This window comes from Lytechinus variegatus, chromosome 13, assembly GCF_018143015.1.
Source record: "Lytechinus variegatus isolate NC3 chromosome 13, Lvar_3.0, whole genome shotgun sequence".
Taxonomy (NCBI): Eukaryota; Metazoa; Echinodermata; class Echinoidea; order Temnopleuroida; family Toxopneustidae; genus Lytechinus; species Lytechinus variegatus.
The window spans coordinates 30,052,937-30,071,523 of record NC_054752.1 but is presented as its reverse complement, the minus strand read 5'-3'; the positions used below and the strand labels follow the sequence as shown (position 1 = coordinate 30,071,523).

At 37.4% G+C, this 18,587-nt stretch overlaps 1 protein-coding gene across 1 annotated transcript in view; it reads right to left on the bottom strand.

Moving 5' to 3' along the window:
* LOC121426004 (integrin alpha-9-like) overlaps positions 1-18,587 on the bottom strand; it is a 44,125-nt gene that overhangs the window by 2,731 nt on the left and 22,807 nt on the right. The window contains exons 11-23 of the mRNA XM_041622133.1: positions 18,133-18,269; positions 16,274-16,434; positions 14,583-14,743; positions 12,074-12,241; positions 11,228-11,307; positions 9,995-10,139; positions 9,275-9,385; positions 8,535-8,707; positions 7,652-7,820; positions 6,754-6,870; positions 3,680-3,835; positions 2,663-2,776; positions 1,586-1,690 (exon numbers count right to left, since the gene is read on the bottom strand). Of these exons, the coding sequence (XP_041478067.1) occupies positions 1,586-1,690; positions 2,663-2,776; positions 3,680-3,835; positions 6,754-6,870; positions 7,652-7,820; positions 8,535-8,707; positions 9,275-9,385; positions 9,995-10,139; positions 11,228-11,307; positions 12,074-12,241; positions 14,583-14,743; positions 16,274-16,434; positions 18,133-18,269 (1,797 nt within the window). The remainder of the gene's footprint in view (positions 1-1,585; positions 1,691-2,662; positions 2,777-3,679; positions 3,836-6,753; positions 6,871-7,651; positions 7,821-8,534; positions 8,708-9,274; positions 9,386-9,994; positions 10,140-11,227; positions 11,308-12,073; positions 12,242-14,582; positions 14,744-16,273; positions 16,435-18,132; positions 18,270-18,587) is intronic.

Sequence of the window (18,587 nt, the reverse complement as noted above, 5' to 3'; positions counted from 1 at the left end):
TAGATGTATAAACTAAGCTATTCAAAGATCATTATCATTTCATATCAAGCTCCCTGCTCCTCATCTTTTTTGTTTCTTTTTCTTCAATGTTCCAAAGGGGTTAATGTAGAGATTTTGATGCATTGTCTTCGTTTCACACTATTTTGACAACATGACATCACGATGCTATTCATTAAGAATGTGATTTACCCCATAGATTAAAGATAGAAAGTAGCGAACACTGACTTTATGAGGAAATCTGTAAAAGCAAGATTGAATGTCACCATATCATCCTAGATCTAGATCTGACAATTTCATAGAATAAACTTTGTGAAATCATGAAATCTAAGCTGAAAAACAATCATACTGAAAATCCCCAACACAGATAACCATATCTGCACATTTAAGGTCATAGATTCATTATCCGTCTTCCACAATTAATTACAACTTATCTCACCGAGCCTCAAGTTTTTCTACAAGCTTGTTCATGTAGGTCCCATCATATTTCTTTGACTTAAATTTAAGCTTTTACCTTATAACTCAACTGATTGTATCATTATACTATGTTATTGTATACTTCTCAGTTGTTTATAATTTAATACTTTTGCATTATTGTTGCTACTTTTTATGCGATTCAGATGTCAATGAGAAATATGAAAATAAATGAAAAATGCGGACAGTGTATTCTTATTGCTTGGAAAACATTTTAATAGAATAAGCACCCTTACTTAACCATAGCAAATACACGTTTCCTTCCAGAACGCTTTGTCACATATTATTCATTCACACATACTGATTCTTTGGTGGTCATTATATTGAATTCTGTAAATACTCGTATTGAAACCATTACCACAACTGGCATTTATCTGTAAGCCAAGCAAAATCCTTAATATATTTTTCACTGAATCAAAAAATTTACATAAATACTAGCACCAAGCCAGTTTCATAAAAAATCTATGATTATTCTACCTTTGCGCATAATGGTAACTACCATGGTAACAGGGCAAAGCTAGCCAATCAAGGCTTCCATTTAAGTAATCAAAACAGAAATTACCATAATTTATTAGTTGTATATAAAATGGGCTGTTGTGCCACGTCTGAAAAAGAGGTACAATTCATCCTATCGATTTCAACTATGGAAGGCTCTTGATGCCATAATTCTCCGACTAGAATGCATATACACAATCCTTCAGAAAACATTCCCACTCGTTCCAACAATCATGAATGCAGGACTGTTTGAAAAAATATAATGCATTTAAGGTAAGGGTATTCATCGCTTTCAATAATTGAGATTGATAAGATCAATTACAGATCTTTGTAAAGGCCTGGTCACACCGCCCGAGCGTTGTTGGAGCGGTCGTGGAGCGGAGAGAAAAAATCATCACTGCTCGCTACCGTTCACCATTTTCGATTTTGATTGTTTTTTTTTTTTTTTTTATTTTTTCCCCAATTTTGTGAACGAAATTCGACCCTCTCTCCCTACTGCTCCACGACCGCTCCAACAACGCTCGGGCGGTGTGACCAGGCTTTAAGACCGGGCTCTGTTCTTCCATCCAGCACCTCATCACAAAATCAACAAGGAATCACTTTTCCCCTGCACTCTCACCTGTATCCTATCCGGGTTGGCATCTTCTCCTTGCCCAAAACTTCCACTCGGTGATTGAGCAACAAACTCGGCTTCTGTCAGGATCTCAACATAGCCGAGCCTTCTCTGTTGAAATCAAATGTAAGAAGAGACATGATTATATCATTGGCGAAAAGGAATGGCCAAGCTATCTTTTCTGAGGCGAACTTGATGTATTATTTTTCTGCAAAAAAGTCACAGTTTTTCTCACCCAATGAAACATATCAATGCATGATTTTCTGACCAGAACTATTTGGCACATCATTCTTATTTATTCATACAAAAGCTTGGATGCAAATTTTGCCGGATTCTGTTTGAATTCATACTGTGATGGCCGGGGCCATAGCTGGAAAGTATGTTTTGAGATGAGCATTACCACAATTTGTTTGTGATGAAGTAGTAGAAATGGTAGTAGTATTAATAGTAGTACTTCATACCATAATTTGATTCAAAACATTCATCAACAGTTTAGAAAGACAAAAAAACTTGAACTTCTAATCCAATAAAAAAAAAATCAAATTTAATCAATGCTGAGTTGCTGATGGATAAATGTTCATGAAACAGGTGACATGACATATGCTCCTGGGACAATTGCTCCGGGCTTTATTTCGGAATTACTCCAGGGGCCCCTCTTACAAAGAGTTGCAATTGATCCAATCAATCGCAACTATGGAAATCCAGCAAAGTCATCATATAAAATGCATGTTTGTTCAAAACGTTTTCTAGATATGAATGTATATCCATAAATTCATTGATTTCTTGACAATTTAGTGTGTTCTCCTTTGATTACAAAGGACATTTTGCAAATTTTCCTGTAGAAAAAATTATGACACTGATGGATTTCCATAGAGTTATGATCGAATGGATCAATCGCAACTCTTTGTAAGACGGGGCCCAGGCTTTATTTTGTCAAAGATGTCGGGATAGGGTTTTGTGTTAGGTTTAGAGTAGGGTTCTATGTTACATCCGGGGTTGACGTTAGTCATTCAATTAGTGCCTGGACTTGTTGCTGGAGAATTGATATGGAACCAAGGAAACTATCCTCGGGTGTGTTCCTACCGTAATAATGGTGTGTTCCCACGGAATAGCGTCTATCCTAACCTCCACGACTTGACGTGCTTGCATCTGGTTAATATAACACGTCAATGCTACACACTTTGCTTTAGTGCATCCCTGTGTCAAGATATGAACAAGCAACAAATTCAAATGGTAAGTTCACAGGGGTGGTTAAAAATAATAATAATAATAACAATGATTATATTTAACTTACATATATATAGCTATTAATACCACCAAACAATTTCTATAAGCGCTTAACGAATATGTTACAACTGCGGTCATGCCCTCATAATGTATGCACTTTCCAAATTCCTAGGAAGCATTCAACAAGAGTTTCAAAACCAAATAGGCATACTACATACGTTTTTTAATTCTATCTGTACCCATTTAACACCTGGGTGATGAGTGGCAAAGTGTGGATCGACACCTTGCCAAAGGATGCAATTGAAACACATGACCCTCTGATTATAAAATGAGAGTCAAAAACACTAAACCACTGAGCCTCTACAGGGCAGGGGTAGATTTACCATGGTGAGGAAGGGCGGGTGAGGGGCACATTCTTTAAGATTTGACAATAAAAAAAAACTTGATGAACTCTCCACTGCACCAAGTTAAAATTAACCCCTCTATACCCAGATCCTTGAACATTGAAGAATAATCCCTTTCAGCAGATCCAAAGCTATCCCAGGATAGAATATATTACACACCAAACTTGAAAGGTTTAAAATAATGATCTCTATGAACACAAATTCACATCGGATCACCATCACTCACACAGGCCTACATGAACACCTCAATCAGCCTTAGTTTGAGGTTGAACCTGCAAACCCCAAATTTTGAAGTTGATAGATCAAATGGTTAATTGCTCATTGCAAGAATGAAAATGGGAAAGACAGATTGACGACCTCAAAACACAATGCAACCACCCTCCACCTACAGTTGTCAGAGGCATAAAACAATTGGGTAGGAGGGGGAATGGGGGAACATCAGGATTCAGAAGAAAAATATTCAACGTACCAGTTGTTGGTTGCCCTCGCCAGTGCCAAAGATGGGCGATATATCTTCTTCAGGGGCGGGATCACGATAGAAAGAGGTATCTCTGTATCTCTCTAGGAGCCGTCTATTCTGGAGTTCTATTATTTCATCACCGTTGCAGGATCCAGTGTTCGTTCTCTGTTATCATTGAATAAAATTACAAGAAATAGTCAGTCGATCCACTTTCTAGCTTAGCTCATTTTACAGTGGATTTACAAAAGAAGCAAACAAACAGCATACAAATGTAATATTACTCAATAATAATCTGTATATTCATTATGCGCGACACACGCTTGCAGATTTTATACCCCAGTAATCAGATTCAATCAGTCATTCACAATGTATGCACATCCTCCACTCCCTGAGGGATATTTCAGCTAGCCACATCCTCCACTCCCTGAGGGATATTTCAGCCAGCCACATCCTCTACTCCCTGAGGGATATTTCAGCCAGCCACATCCTCCACTCCCTGGGGGATATTTCAGCTAGCCACATCCTCCACTCCCTGAGGGATATTTCAGCTTGCCACATCCTCCACTCCCTGAGGGATATTTCAGCTAGCCACATCAACAAGTACACACCTAGTTACAAATAATGCATAAAGCATTTCCATTTATTTGAATGCAGGATAAAAGAGCACAGGTGTCGTAGCCGGGATCGAACCCCGGACTTTCCATGTATAGCCAGGCGCCTTAGACCACTCGGCCACGGCACCTTCACTCACTGAGGGATATTTCAGCCAGCCACATCCTCCACTCCCTGAGGGATATTTTAGCTTGCCCCTTCCTCCACTCCCTGGGGGATATTTCAGCCAGCCACATCCTCCACTCCCTTGGGGGGATATTTCAGCCAGCCACATCCTCCACTCCCTGGGGGATATTTCAGCCAGTCGTTTTTTTTTTTTTTTTAAACAAGTACACACCTAGTTACAAATAATGCATAAAGCATTTCCATTTATTTGAATGCAGGATAAAAGAGCACAGGTGTCGTAGCCGGGGATCGAACCCCGGACTTTCCATGTATAGCCAGGCGCCTTAGACCACTCGGCCACGGCACCTTCACTCACTGAGGGATATTTCAGCCAGCCACATCCTCCACTCCCTGAGGGATATATTAGCTTGCCCCTTCCTCCACTCCCTGGGGGATATTTCAGCCAGCCACATCCTCCACTCCCTTGGGGGGATATTTCAGCCAGCCACATCCTCCACTCCCTGGGGGATATTTCAGCCAGTCGTCATTGAGGCGCACACAACGTTGGACAAGCTACAATGACTTTCACATCCTATTTAGTATCTTTTTAACAAGTGGAATGCCTCTGGCCATCTCACCTGCATCACGCGGTTCAATATAGCAGCAGTGCTGACTTTGAATACTACTCTAACTCGCACAAGATGTTCAGTGATACATGGTTACTCTTATGTCCACTTTTTATGAACTAGACAAATAAACTTACAGAGATATGATGGTTATTCAACAAAAAACCCCAACATGGCCAAAGTTCATTGACCTTACATGACCTTTGACCTTGATCATGTGACCTGAAACTCGAACAGGATGTTCAGTGATACTTGATTACTCTTATGTACAAGTTTCATGAATCAGATCCATAAACTTTCAAAGTTATGATGGTAATTCAACAGATACACCCAATTCGGCCAAAGTTCATTGACCTTTGACCTTGGCCATGTGACCTGAAACGCGCACAGGATGTTCAGTGATACTTGATTACTCTAATGTCCAAGTTAAATGAACTAGACCAATAAACTTTCAAAGTTATGATGGTAATTCAACAGATACCCCCGATTCGGCCAAAGTTCATTCACCCTAAATGACCTTTGACCTTAATCATGAGACCTCAAACTTGCACAAAATTTTCAGTGATGCTTGATTACTATTATGTCCAAGTTTCATGAATCAGATCCATAAAATTTCAAAGTTATGAGGGGAAATCAACAGATATCCCCAATTTGGCCAAAGTTCATTGACCCTAAATGACCTTTGACCTTGGTCATGTGACATGAAACTCTAATAGGATGTTCAGTAATACTTGATTAACCTTATGGCCAAGTTTTATTAACCAGGTCCATATACTTTCTAAGTTATGACGTCATTTCAAAACTTTAACCTCAGGTTAAGATTTGATGTTGACGCCGCCGCCGTCGCCGCCGCCGCCGTCGCTGCCACCGTCGGAAGAGCGGCGCCTATAGTCTCACTTTGCTTCGCAGGTGAGACAAAAACTGGAGGGTGGTGAGTGGCAACGCCTTGTGTTCAAAATTTGCAGCAGGTGAAATATAAACCCATGCATATTATTCATTTCATCGGTGACTTAATTCACATGTCAATCTAACATTTTAACTATGAACTGAATATAATCCCTTATTACCCGTTTCATTAAGACTTACAACCTGGGGGGGGCACTGAAATTATATTTTGATGGGGGTGTGCCTCACGAAACCGTATAACTGAGATGTTTCGTAACACGGGTCTTGAGAGCGTGCATGTCATGTGGCTTCTGAATGGAATTTTTTCATTTTGAGTATCTTGGGAACTGAAAATAAGGTCTGAAAAAGGGGGTCATCAAAACGGCACATCCCCATACCACCAATATATGTGAGTGCCCCCTCCCCCATTCGGGCTTACAACTAAAGGTAACTTTATCATTATGGTAACTACCATAGTAACAGGGCTCAGCAGCCAACCACAATCAAGGTTTCCATGATAGTTACAATAATGGGAAAGATGCCATGTGGTAACTCTCTCTGAATGCATTCCCCTGGTGTTGACACCCCCCTCCCCCCCGCCCCACGTCCCTTCTTACTAAGTCTGCAAACACAGACTCAAATTTCAAATTTGACACTTTAAACCAACCCATGTCTAGAGTGAAGATTGACACCTGACTCTCTGTCTGTCTGACTCTGTCTGTGTCAAGCCAACTGGCCACAGTACATGGTGAATCTAGTCTCACTGCTTTAGACTCTGCATTATCCACTATGTGAATTGCAAAAACCATGGGACTGTTCCTGTAGACTACTCTGCGCTGTTCCTGCTATACTTACATCTATTATATTGATACTTTTGATGAAGATAAGCCAATCGCCGTTGAGCATCCGCCATGGAATGTGAATAGTGACCACAGAAGAGAATGGTAGTTGACCAGGACCGTCATTGGTGATCTAAAAACAAAATAAGCAATTACAAAGTGATTAATAATAATATGCAACATATATATAGCGCTATTAATACAAATGTTTCTAAGTGCATTACCCGGGCTTTAATTAGCACAGCTACCCTGAATGGGCACTCGGGCACTCAAGGAATTCCTTTCTACCGTGTTCAACACAAAGTTTGGTAAGACTTATAGTCGTGCTTTAAATGCACATGATATGTAACACACCATCTTATTCATTAAAGTTGCGATCTCAGAGTATAGTCTGACCAATGAGGTGATCATTCTACACTGCATGCAACTGGAAATTATTGAAACAATTTTGTAACTTATTATCATTATTAGTTTGGCATCACATGTGCCTGGGAGGCAAAAAGCGAACTAAACCCACAGGTCGCTCCTCCCGATATAACTGATTGGGGGGAGTGCAGGTGGACCACTACACCCGGGCGTCCCCTACTGATCTGTCAAATAGTTGTGTAATTATTCCATAGCCTATATAAAATGACCTTTGACCTTGAAACCATATCTTGATATAATTTTCAAAACCATGAGTGCACAGACGGCCCTGGGTTGAAGAGGTTTTTTTTTAATCATGTAATTGCCCCCTATGAACTTTGACCTTCTGACCCCAAAGTATACTCAAATAATATTAAACATTCTCATATGCATTCTTTAGCCAAGTTCATAGCTGATCTATCAGTAACTTGAAAGAGCCATTCAGTAGCAAACAATCCAGGTAATAAAAATGACCTCTCAAAACCCAGAGAGATTAATTTTATAATTACCTGGTATGAGAGTGTGAACGGGCTTCCAATGTGGGTGTCGTTGAAGGAAGGCGATGACGGCGATATAAGCGACATGTTTACGGCCGCTTGGAGAGACTTCTCAGCTGCTTGTGCAGTGGCGTAGTTTGAACCATTACTGACATAGTATACACTCTCAGGGGTACTGGACCTGTTTCCATGGTTAAAAGTGGGGAGGATTAATGAGGACACTATTTTTCATAATTTCTCTCCAATTCTATCACTATCAAGGGATGGGATCCTCTTTTTGCCACAATCTCTAAAATTTACATTTTTAACAATGATATTAATAAAAAATTGGGCTTATATTGTGCCAAATCAACTCTGTAGACTGTTCATGGGGCTTTTCAAAAAATTTTAAATGAATTAAGAATAATTTTTCCAAAATCAAAAATTTGAGAATGTTTTTAATCACAATTTGGACGGGACATTAAAATCTTCATCAAACCTTGGTCATGCCCTCTCTGTAATATTAAGAAATGATATTGTAAAATTTTGTTTCCCAGTATTTTCCATAAAACATCTCTGCACAACAGTGACTTGCAAATGAGTGTCAAAGACATCACAGTTCACTATTTCTTTGAGTTATTTTTTTTTTAAATCAAAATAAAATAATAATAATTGTTTGTTACTCTGCAGTCACAGTTCAACACATGCGCATTTTGCCATTGAAATTGCAAGTGGTGCATAGCTTTATTGACCTCTACCATACATATCAAATAAAATCCACAGGAATCAGAAATTCATTGTGAAAAATTGGTGTGGGAGGGGAGGTCTTAAGAAACATCCCTGGGCCATTTGAATTTGAAAATAGCTTCAGCTTTAAATTCGATCCATAAGAGAACAAAATTGTTTACATTCATACCCGAAAATCCCAACATCTGCACCTATGACCAGCTCATAATTAACTTCAAGGATGTTGTCAGCGAGGCTGTCAGGGGTCTGCAAACTACTAGTGTTAGCTGATATCACAATGTTGACGATTCTACCAGGGTCGTAGATAAGACCCCCGATGTCGAAGCGAAGCCGGAGAGTGCTCTGTTCAAGCCATCAACAAAAGAGAGAGAAATCAGAGAACGATTGCATTTTTTAAATTATTATTCGAAGAGTGTCAAAGAGTGCATTTAGTCACATTTCAATGATGTACACTGGGCCTTTGTAGAATAAATACTATCTCAATATTACTTACCAATATATAACTATGTATAAACGTAACATGTAAATCTATTTCCTGTATTTCTTTTAATTATATACATCACATTCCTTACAAAATTGGGAAAAAAAATATATCGCAAATGCCAATCATATGCCAATATGATTTACATGACAGCCGTTGAAACAATAGGCCTAATAATATTCATACAAATAGTGAAATACAAATAGTGAAAGTAGTAATGATTATAATAATCCTATTATCTAGTAATAATAATGACAAAAAATAAATATTAACAATGATAATAATAGCAAAAATGAATAATATTAACAATGATAATAGCAAAATTAAAAAATCATAATAAATGACTAACACTATGAAAAATAGTTTATATGTGATAAGAAAAATTAAGCTGAAAATTTTGGTAAATCTTGAACCTAAAGCTCTCTTACCACTGTGTAAGAATTCATGGGATTTCCCAGGTTGCATTTCACACCAGCCGCTGTTGGTTCACAAAGTACAAGAGCTCTTGCATCGCATTCATTATCATCAAGGCAAGACAACTGTACAAAAGAAAAAAAAAATATATATATATATATACATATATAATCGGGGAAGAAATTACAAGGGGGCTGGAGCGATTTAGCCCCTGAAATGCTCAAATGATTGATCCCTGGAAACGAACAAAATGGAGCCTTGGAAATCCTCATTCATCACAATGTTAAAGCTTATCCAATGTTACAGATTTAGGCAATAAGTTATGAAAAGTAGCCCCCAGAACAAAGTTTTGCCTATCTTTATTAAATATTGACTGACTTTAAGGGAGTTTCGAAAACCAACTCGCAATGGAGTTTTCAAGAACGTTTTGCCCCATTAAAATCAGTTTAAGCATAGGTGAGGACACAAGCCTATTCCGCAAGCGATCCAGGTTGGCACATGGTTGGCATGCTACTCAGGACACACTGTGTTTAAAATGTTTATGCTGCTGTTCCACATTTCGTGCGAAACATGCGATCACACAGAAAGTATTCCCATGGCAACAAGACCACTTCACGTGAAGTGGTTCTAGAGAGAAGTTCAGGAGAGAGTGATGAGTGCAAAGAAATCTTCTAAACTCATTTAAAAACAATGGTATATAACATTTTTCTGGAATATATAATGGATGTGAATACCTGGTTAGTTTCAAGACCCTCATATCTCATGTCATAAGGGTGGGTAACGGTAAGAACAGCCTGATGCGCCTCTTCCCCGTCGTTCTCGACTCTGGCGTTGACGTACAGTCTGGATGGACCACCAGAAATAATCTCTGTTGGATTTCTGTGATAATGAATATGACAATAGAATGTAATCTATCTGTTGAAGCCCATTTTCAGAATCGTGTTTAAATATATTTTCTTATTCTGATTCAGCACGATGCAACTTTTTTTTGATAAATTAAAGGTGAAGAAATTCTTGAAAGTTGACTTGATTGTTGGGTCTAGCTGACAATTTCTGTGAAACAGTTGCTTTTGATGGGCTAAGAATCAATGCATCTGAATTTTATTTGTAAATTCCATATTTTAGTTCTTTTCACTCCCCCCCCCCCCCCCCCCCCCTGCCAGGGCTCCATAAGGCAAACCCCATTCAAAATATAATTTGAAGCTGATATGCTTAAAGGTCAAGTCCACCCCAGAAAAATGTTAATTTGAATAAATAGACAAAAATCAAACTAGCAAAATGCTGAAAATTTTATCAAAATAGGATGTAAAATAAGAAAGTTATAATGACACTTTCAAGTTTTGCTATTTTTCACAAAACAGTGATATGCACAACTCAAATGAAAAAGTTGATGATGTCCCTCACTCACTCACTTTTTTTTTTTTTATTGTTTGAATTATACAATATTTCATTTGTTATAGATTTATCAATAAGGACGAACTGGACTGACTCATATAGTATTAAACAATGTTCATTTCATATATTCAGGGAGAAATTAATCGTTGTTTCACTTGACAATGAGGAGAAACATAGAATATTCCCTATTTCATACAATAAAATACAAAAGAAATAGTGAGTGGATGACGTCATCGATCTCCTCATTTGCACACCCGCCAGGATGTGCATATGAAGTTTTGTGAAATTAAGCAAAACTTTAAAATGTCATAACTTTCTTATTTTACATCTGTTGATGAAATTTTCAGCGTTATGCTTGTTGGATTTGTCTCTTTTTATTCAAATCAAGTTTTTGTTGGGGGTGGACTTGTCCTTTAAAGAGGAAAGTTAAGTTGGCATAAATTTACATCTTTATATTGCTTAGGTATTTCATGAGTATTGTGTTTGATATGATTGAATTTATGAAGAGTTTGGTATTAAATACGATCCACTACCATACAGCAAGGACTTTGATGTGTTATTAGTATTCTTACCCTTCAATTGAGACATTGGCTATAAGCTTCAGATCAGTTCTGCAGAGAGCATCAACACCACAATCTCTCACAAAATTGACCTGCATAGAAACAGAGATCTCGTTTTTTAACATTCATGTTCCATCGACTCTTCACCTAACTGTCATGGATGCATGCTGGCATACTGGCTGAAATTTGATTTGGGGAGTTTGTTCGGAAGTAATGAACACTGAAAAACATCACATATTTACTCAATTTGCACAAAAAACATAATCGATTCAGTCATTTTTAAATAATAAACTTTATTCCCCAAATGGAATAATTAATTTGTTGGGTGATAGACACAAGAAATAAGAAAATAATTTTGTCTGTGATAGTATACGGTTAGCACACACTATTGCTGTGTGAAGTAAAGCTCGGCTGCAGTGAAAATATCACAGGCAGACCGGAAGGGATTCAAACCCACGACGTCTGGATTACTAGACCAGTGTAATATCCACTAGACTTTATTCTTTATTTCTTTTGGCTCAATAATATGTTTAGCCCAATAACACTAATATTCCTGGGTTATTTGAGTCATGAAAGTCCCAGGTCGGGAGAGGGGGATTTTGATCCCGCCCCCACAAGATTTGCATGATGATAATTATGCAATCACATAGCTAGATTTCAATAAATCTACATATGTTTCATTTTTACTCATTATATATTCTAATTCATGCATCAAATCATAATTTGGGTAAATTTTTTGCTGAAGGAAAACACTTCATGGCTGGGATTCAAACCCATGACCCTCTGATTGAGAGAGGAGAGTCAGAACCACTAGACCAAGATGCCACCACAGAGAGATGTAGAACGGCCTTAACTTACATCTTCAACTGTTGTGATGGATCGGCATTGAGGGCTGAGCATTAAGGGAGGGATTCCATACGGAAACTGCCGAGGTCTATCTTGACGCGGTGGTCCTTCATGCTCATAGTCTCTCAGGATGTAAGTCAGATCAACGGGAACGGGGCTGAGAAAGTCTGATGCAGTACTCTAAAACAACCCAACAGAACATCAATACCATTTTATTAGATTCAAAGAGAAACTAAAGTTTACTTTAATAACATCCGCATCATTGTTCTCACAAATTACATGCAATCATAACCATCGCAGTCATCCTCATCATGTCATTTGCATCATAAGTTGATAACCCTCCTATCATTATCACAATTATCATAATAATAATAATAATAAACATCATCATCATTATCATCATACATCAGAATAATTTTTATCAGCAATTCAATCTCCATCAACAACCTCGTACAATTTTCTTATCAACATTGCCATCAACATCTCCATCCTTCTTCCTTCATCATCATCATAATCATCATAATCATCATTGTCAACGTCATTATCATCATCATCGTCATCACAGTAATCATGATCATAATCATTATCATCATCATCATAACCATTCATTATCACCATCATTATGATATCAAAATCACAATAAATTTTCATCACTAGCCGCTTACATTACAAAAAAAAAACATTCATTGCTATTGACATTACTCCTCCTCCTCCTCCTTCTCCTCATTGGGTGATTTCAAGTACGGTGTCCAGTGTTGGTGTTGAGAGCCTGAAAAGGCTGCTGAACCGAGCCCATACACCGAGCTGAGTTCAGAGGAGCGATACCGATCGCGTTATCGATATTCTAAGACGTCACACCTCAGCGCCGCGCTGCTGATCATCTCAACTTGACGCGAGAAATTCTCGACGACGAAAGTGAAATCGGGAAGAAATTGCAGTAAAATCTTATCGTACAGAATGCACAGGTTAAAATCACTGCAATTATCAGAAAACATAAATATCATTTTTCATTAAAATGTGTAAAACTCTAATGATTTGCTCTCATCTTAACTGTAATAGATAATTTTACAGGGGTGTTTCATCGTGTTCGCCTCCTGTTTGTGAACTACAGTTCATCAACACCGAACTTGAAATCATGATTTCCCCAATCCCTGGGGGTTGTTATTTTTGTTATTGTTATTATTTGTTTGGCGTCACCTGTGCTTGGGAGGCGAAAAGCGAACTGAATCACTGTGACCCGCAGGTCTCTCCTCCCGATATAACTGATTGGGGGAAATGCAGGTGGACCACTACACCGGGTTTCCCCCTACTCTTATACGAATAGTGCAATGGGCTCTTAACGTGCAAAGGTGGTGACTCTCCTCTTCACGGGGCCTCCATTTAACGTCCTATCCGAGGGGCAGAGTGTTTTCCATTGTAACATAGCCTGCATCTATGAAACATGGGAGAGACGTTTACACACAACACACTGACTTCAGTCACCCACCCGGGGTGGACTCGAACCCACGATCTTTGGTTCGACGGGCAGACGCATTACTGACTGAGCCAACACCGTTGGTGTTGGTGAATAGGGAAATTGCACGTAGATCGTCAACACCAGCTGTAATGCTCTGTTCAGCAGACGACATTCAACACCAGAGCTCAACACAAACTGCCGGAAATACGTCATATCTTCCGAGGTCAATCCCAACACCAGCGTGATTTCAAGTACAGTGTTGTATCTGGTGTTGGTGTTGTCCCAACACCAACACCAGATTTCAACACCGTACTTGAAATCACCCATTGTCATCATAGTTAACATCATCAGTGTCAATATCAACATTATAAGAAGTATCTTCATCAGCATAAACATCCTCTTCTGTCTCTTCCTCCTTCTCATCAACATCATCAATACCATCATCAGAACAACATAATCTCCATCACAATTCCTCCTACTCATTGTCATTGTCATAATCTATACCCCGGGCCCCTCATTGGTATTATCAACATCATTAAAATTATCATCTTCATCAGTTTCGATATCTTTTTCTTCCTCCTCCTGATGCGATGTTATTACATACATCATAGCATAAACCATTATTACGACCAGTAATGCCATCATCAATACAATCATTAATGTGATCATTAATTTCACATCCTCAATGTCATCATCATGATCATCTTAAATGTCATAACTACAGTAAACCTCTTCAATACCATCACTAATGTCATCATAAATACCACCATCAATGTTATCGTCAATATCATCTTCAATATTATCATCAATATTAGAATAAACCTCTCTTATACCATCATCAATGTCATCATCAATGCCATAATAAACACCATCATCAATTCCATCATCAATACAATCATCAACACCATAATAAACACCATCGTCAATTTCATCATCAATACAATCATCAACACCATAATAAACATCATCATCAACAATCATCAAGACCATAAAAAACACCATCATCAATTTCATTATGAATACCACCACCAAGACCATAAAAATCCTCAAGAACTTCACAGGTACCTGAAGGTATGCTTTGTAATTGAAGCATATATCAACATTCATACGGATCTGCTTTGTGGCGCCTAACTCGTTTAACATATCTGTTCCGTTTTGTAGCAGGAATCGAGGCTTGAATCCAGCTGCGGTCTTCTCCTTGTCCAACTCAATGTCAAAGATGACATCTGCATAATGACCAAATTGTTATAGAATCACGTTTTCATATAAAGTGCATCATAAACATTTATATAAACATTTATTTATGTACAAGTATCTGTCTCCAGTTTAATATGATGTGTTAATCGCATCCAATTACCTTTGTTTTGGGGATCCTCATATATATATATATATATATATGTATATATATACAGTGCGTCCCAGAATAAACGAAACCGAGATTTAGCAATCATTTATCATAACTTAATCATAAACAGAATAGACAAATGACCTACCAATTTAAAGCTTAGAATCTCCTCTTTCATCTGATATTACTTAGGTTATTTCTTATTCACGCATGAGTGAGCAAAAACAATTTGATGAAAGGATACCAAAAACTCATTTGGCGGGGGGTATCTGGGTTTCAAAAAGAAAACCACATTTCTAAAAAGTTCAATATCTGCTCTTTAATTTGGTACCTCAATTACAGAAAATGGTCAAGAAAAAAAAAGTTCTGGTCATTTGAAATAAGGCTTGTATTTCCATAATTTCATGAGATAAACGTATTTTCACCGGTTTCCCGCAGAAGCTTTCGCATGGTGAACAAAAGATTTAATGCATGGCTGATCGTCAACAAAACGGATTGTCGAGTGAGTTTGAAAGCCAGCCTGGAGAACCTCTTCATTTTATGAAATTATTAAAATGCAAGCCTTATTTCAAATGACCAGAACTTTGTTATTTCTTGACCATTTTCTGCAATTTAGGTATCAAATTAAAGGGGAGATATTGAATTTTTCAAAAATGTGGTTTTCTTTTTGAAACCCAGATACCCCCCGCCAAATGAGTTTTTATATCCTTTCTTCAAATTGTATTTGCCCACTCATGCGTGAATAAGAAATAATCTAAGTAATATCAGATGAAAGAGGAGATTCTAAGCTTTAAATTGGTAGGTCATTTGTCTATTTTATTTATGATTAAGTAATGATAAATGATCGCTAAATCTCGGTTTCGTTTTTTCTGGGACGCACTGTATATATATACACTCATCTTGATTAGGATATGTTTCACTTGATATGCTCACAATTTTCCCTCACACATTTAAGCGGAAGACTCCATTATTTGTGTTAAGAATGATCTCTCAAATTGCAATCCCTGTTTTGAGCAAGATATGAGTAATGATGTTTGCTTTTTGCCTCCTAGGTACAAGGGATGCCAAACGAATGATAATAATAATTCTGATTTGGCAATACTTTTGCAGATAATAGTTAGTAATGTCAAAATGAACATTTCATCAAAACTGTAATTCTGCTGTTTATTTTAGGTAAATAACACAATTTCATACACTTATTTGCTTAATCAAGTATTTGAAAACACAAGAAATATTTATTTTTGAAAAATTTGAGTCTAGTAGTTTACATCCGGCTCTTAGCCCATGCAAATTTTTGAGATCATGCAACTGGTGGCCAAGAGTTTCAATTGGACAATGCCCTGTAATACCCGGTGTGAAATAGAAAATTAAAATAGGGTTAAAAATAATAATACTAATGCTACATTCTCACCTATATATTGAGGTAACGCTTCCTTTCTTGGCCCAGAGTAGGTGAAGCAGACTGCAATTTCTATGCAAGTACCTTCTGAATCTATGCACGATGGATTTTTTGGATCGAGAGGGTCAGGGGTCACCGTCAGCGTGACCTCAAGGTCAAGCAGGGGTCTCGTTCTAATATAAAATTATAAAATCAAAATCGATGCGGAAATGTTAAAGGAGATGGCGCGATCTACTAATGAGTTGCCTAATATTCACAAATGACCTTGTCATGCCTTTTATTAACATTATAATTATACCTGTCACATTTGAATTTTTCTTTCCCTATATCCACTCTTTCTTGTTATATTCCTTTCATTTTGTGCAATAATAGATAGGTCTCTTTTTTTTTGCACTATAAGTCTGGTTTATTTCGAAGCCTCCATCAATTTCAAGCTCCAAACTAAGATAGCAGTATCCTACATTCCAAATATATATTGTTGTTATATAAATATATATATATTTATTTCTGCTTATACATGATTCAATAATTAAAAAAGAGTATAATTATATCTTACTTAGAATAATGTTATGTATGGATATGTTGAATCATTATGTCGTTTGCTTATTGTTATGTCATGTCGAAAAAAATTGATTATACTTGTATATACTTTTGTTATTGGAATAAGGAAATAAAATAAAATGGAATCAAATCAAATTCTAAAAGATTTGATATCGTTTTCCAACTTAGGATTTTTGACAAATCTTCACCAGTATATTTATATTTGTTTATCAGCGTTTGATTAACAGAAATTAATGCCAGAGTGAACTAACCCTTTATAGGTTTTAATAAAATCTGAATAAGAAATGAAAAATATTGGTAAAGATTTGGTGAAAATCCATCAAATTTTAACTGAGTTACGATTTTGAAGTTTGGTTTTGTGACATCACATTCCAGCAGCCCCCCCCACATTGGTCTTAAGAAATAAAAATTCCATATTTATGCAATTTACTCATAAAATTCAGAACGATTCCACTTGTCCATTCATTATATCACCAGACGATTCATTTCATACATTTTTCTCCAAAATAGTAATACATAATATAGTATTCTTATAAAAACAAGTATGAAATTATATACATGTTTATTCGGTCATCATAAACCATTAAGAAATTGGAATTTATGAAATATATGTTAGATGACATATGAGGCTGCAGCTTGACTTTTGAAAGAATTTCAAACTACTGGGCTAGCATGCAAGGCCTCTGCGTGGTTACACTTTGTAATTCCGAAGGTTCGTAATTCCGAAACACGTAAATTGCGTTAATCCGAAAATGAAAAAGGGTTCGTTAATCCGAACATTTGTGGCGTTATTCCGAAGGTTCGATAATCCGAATATGAAATAAGGTTCGATGTTCCAAAGGTTCGTTAGTTTGAAAACGAAATAAGGTTCGTTGTTCTGAAGGTACGTCAATCCGAAAACGAAAAAAAGGATCGTTTTCTGATTAACGAACCTATTGAATTACGAACCTCACTTTGTTTTCAGACCTACGAACCTTCATAATTACGAGCCTCATTTCGTTTTCGGACTTACGAACCTTCGGAATTACAAACCTTCGGAATATACGAACCTTCAGAATAATGAAGCTTCGGAATTACGAATGTATGCGCCCTGCATTAGTCTGCATATATACTGAAATTTTATTAGTTTGTTTTATTGTGTTGCGTTGCATTTGACATATGCTGTGTATTGACCTCGTATTAGCTCATTTCACTGCATTGCGTTGCGTTACACTGCATTTGTCTGCATTCAGGCAATCTGCAGCTGAACGCAAGCAAAAAATAAAAACAAAAAAAACCACAAAGGTGTGAGCCAGGCTAAAGGAACGTACTTGTAGACAAAGACAGAATCACTGGCATAAGCTCCAACAGCAAGATCAGGGTAAAAGTTATCGTCAATATCCCCTCCTCCAGCGATGGCGCTTCCAAAGGTTTGAACATTAGGATCCGTATCTCTCCCATCAATCCTCTACACAGACAGAGAGTGAGGGGAAGATAAATGGCATCAGAGAGAAAGAAAAAAATGGGTTGAGAGAGAGAGATGGAAAGAGGATGCGTTTGTGAGTAAGAGATAGCAAAGAGAGAGAGAAAAACAGACAACAGTGGTGAAAAGGGTGAGTGAGACAGATGGATATAGAGAGAGAGAGAAAGGGGAGAGGGAAAGATTGTGTGAGTTTGAGAGAGAGAGGGGGAGAAACAAAAAAAGAAGAATTAGGAATTATTTAGGAGTGACAGAACAGAGAGAGAGTAAACTTTAAAAAGTCTCATGATTGACTTGCTTCAAGGG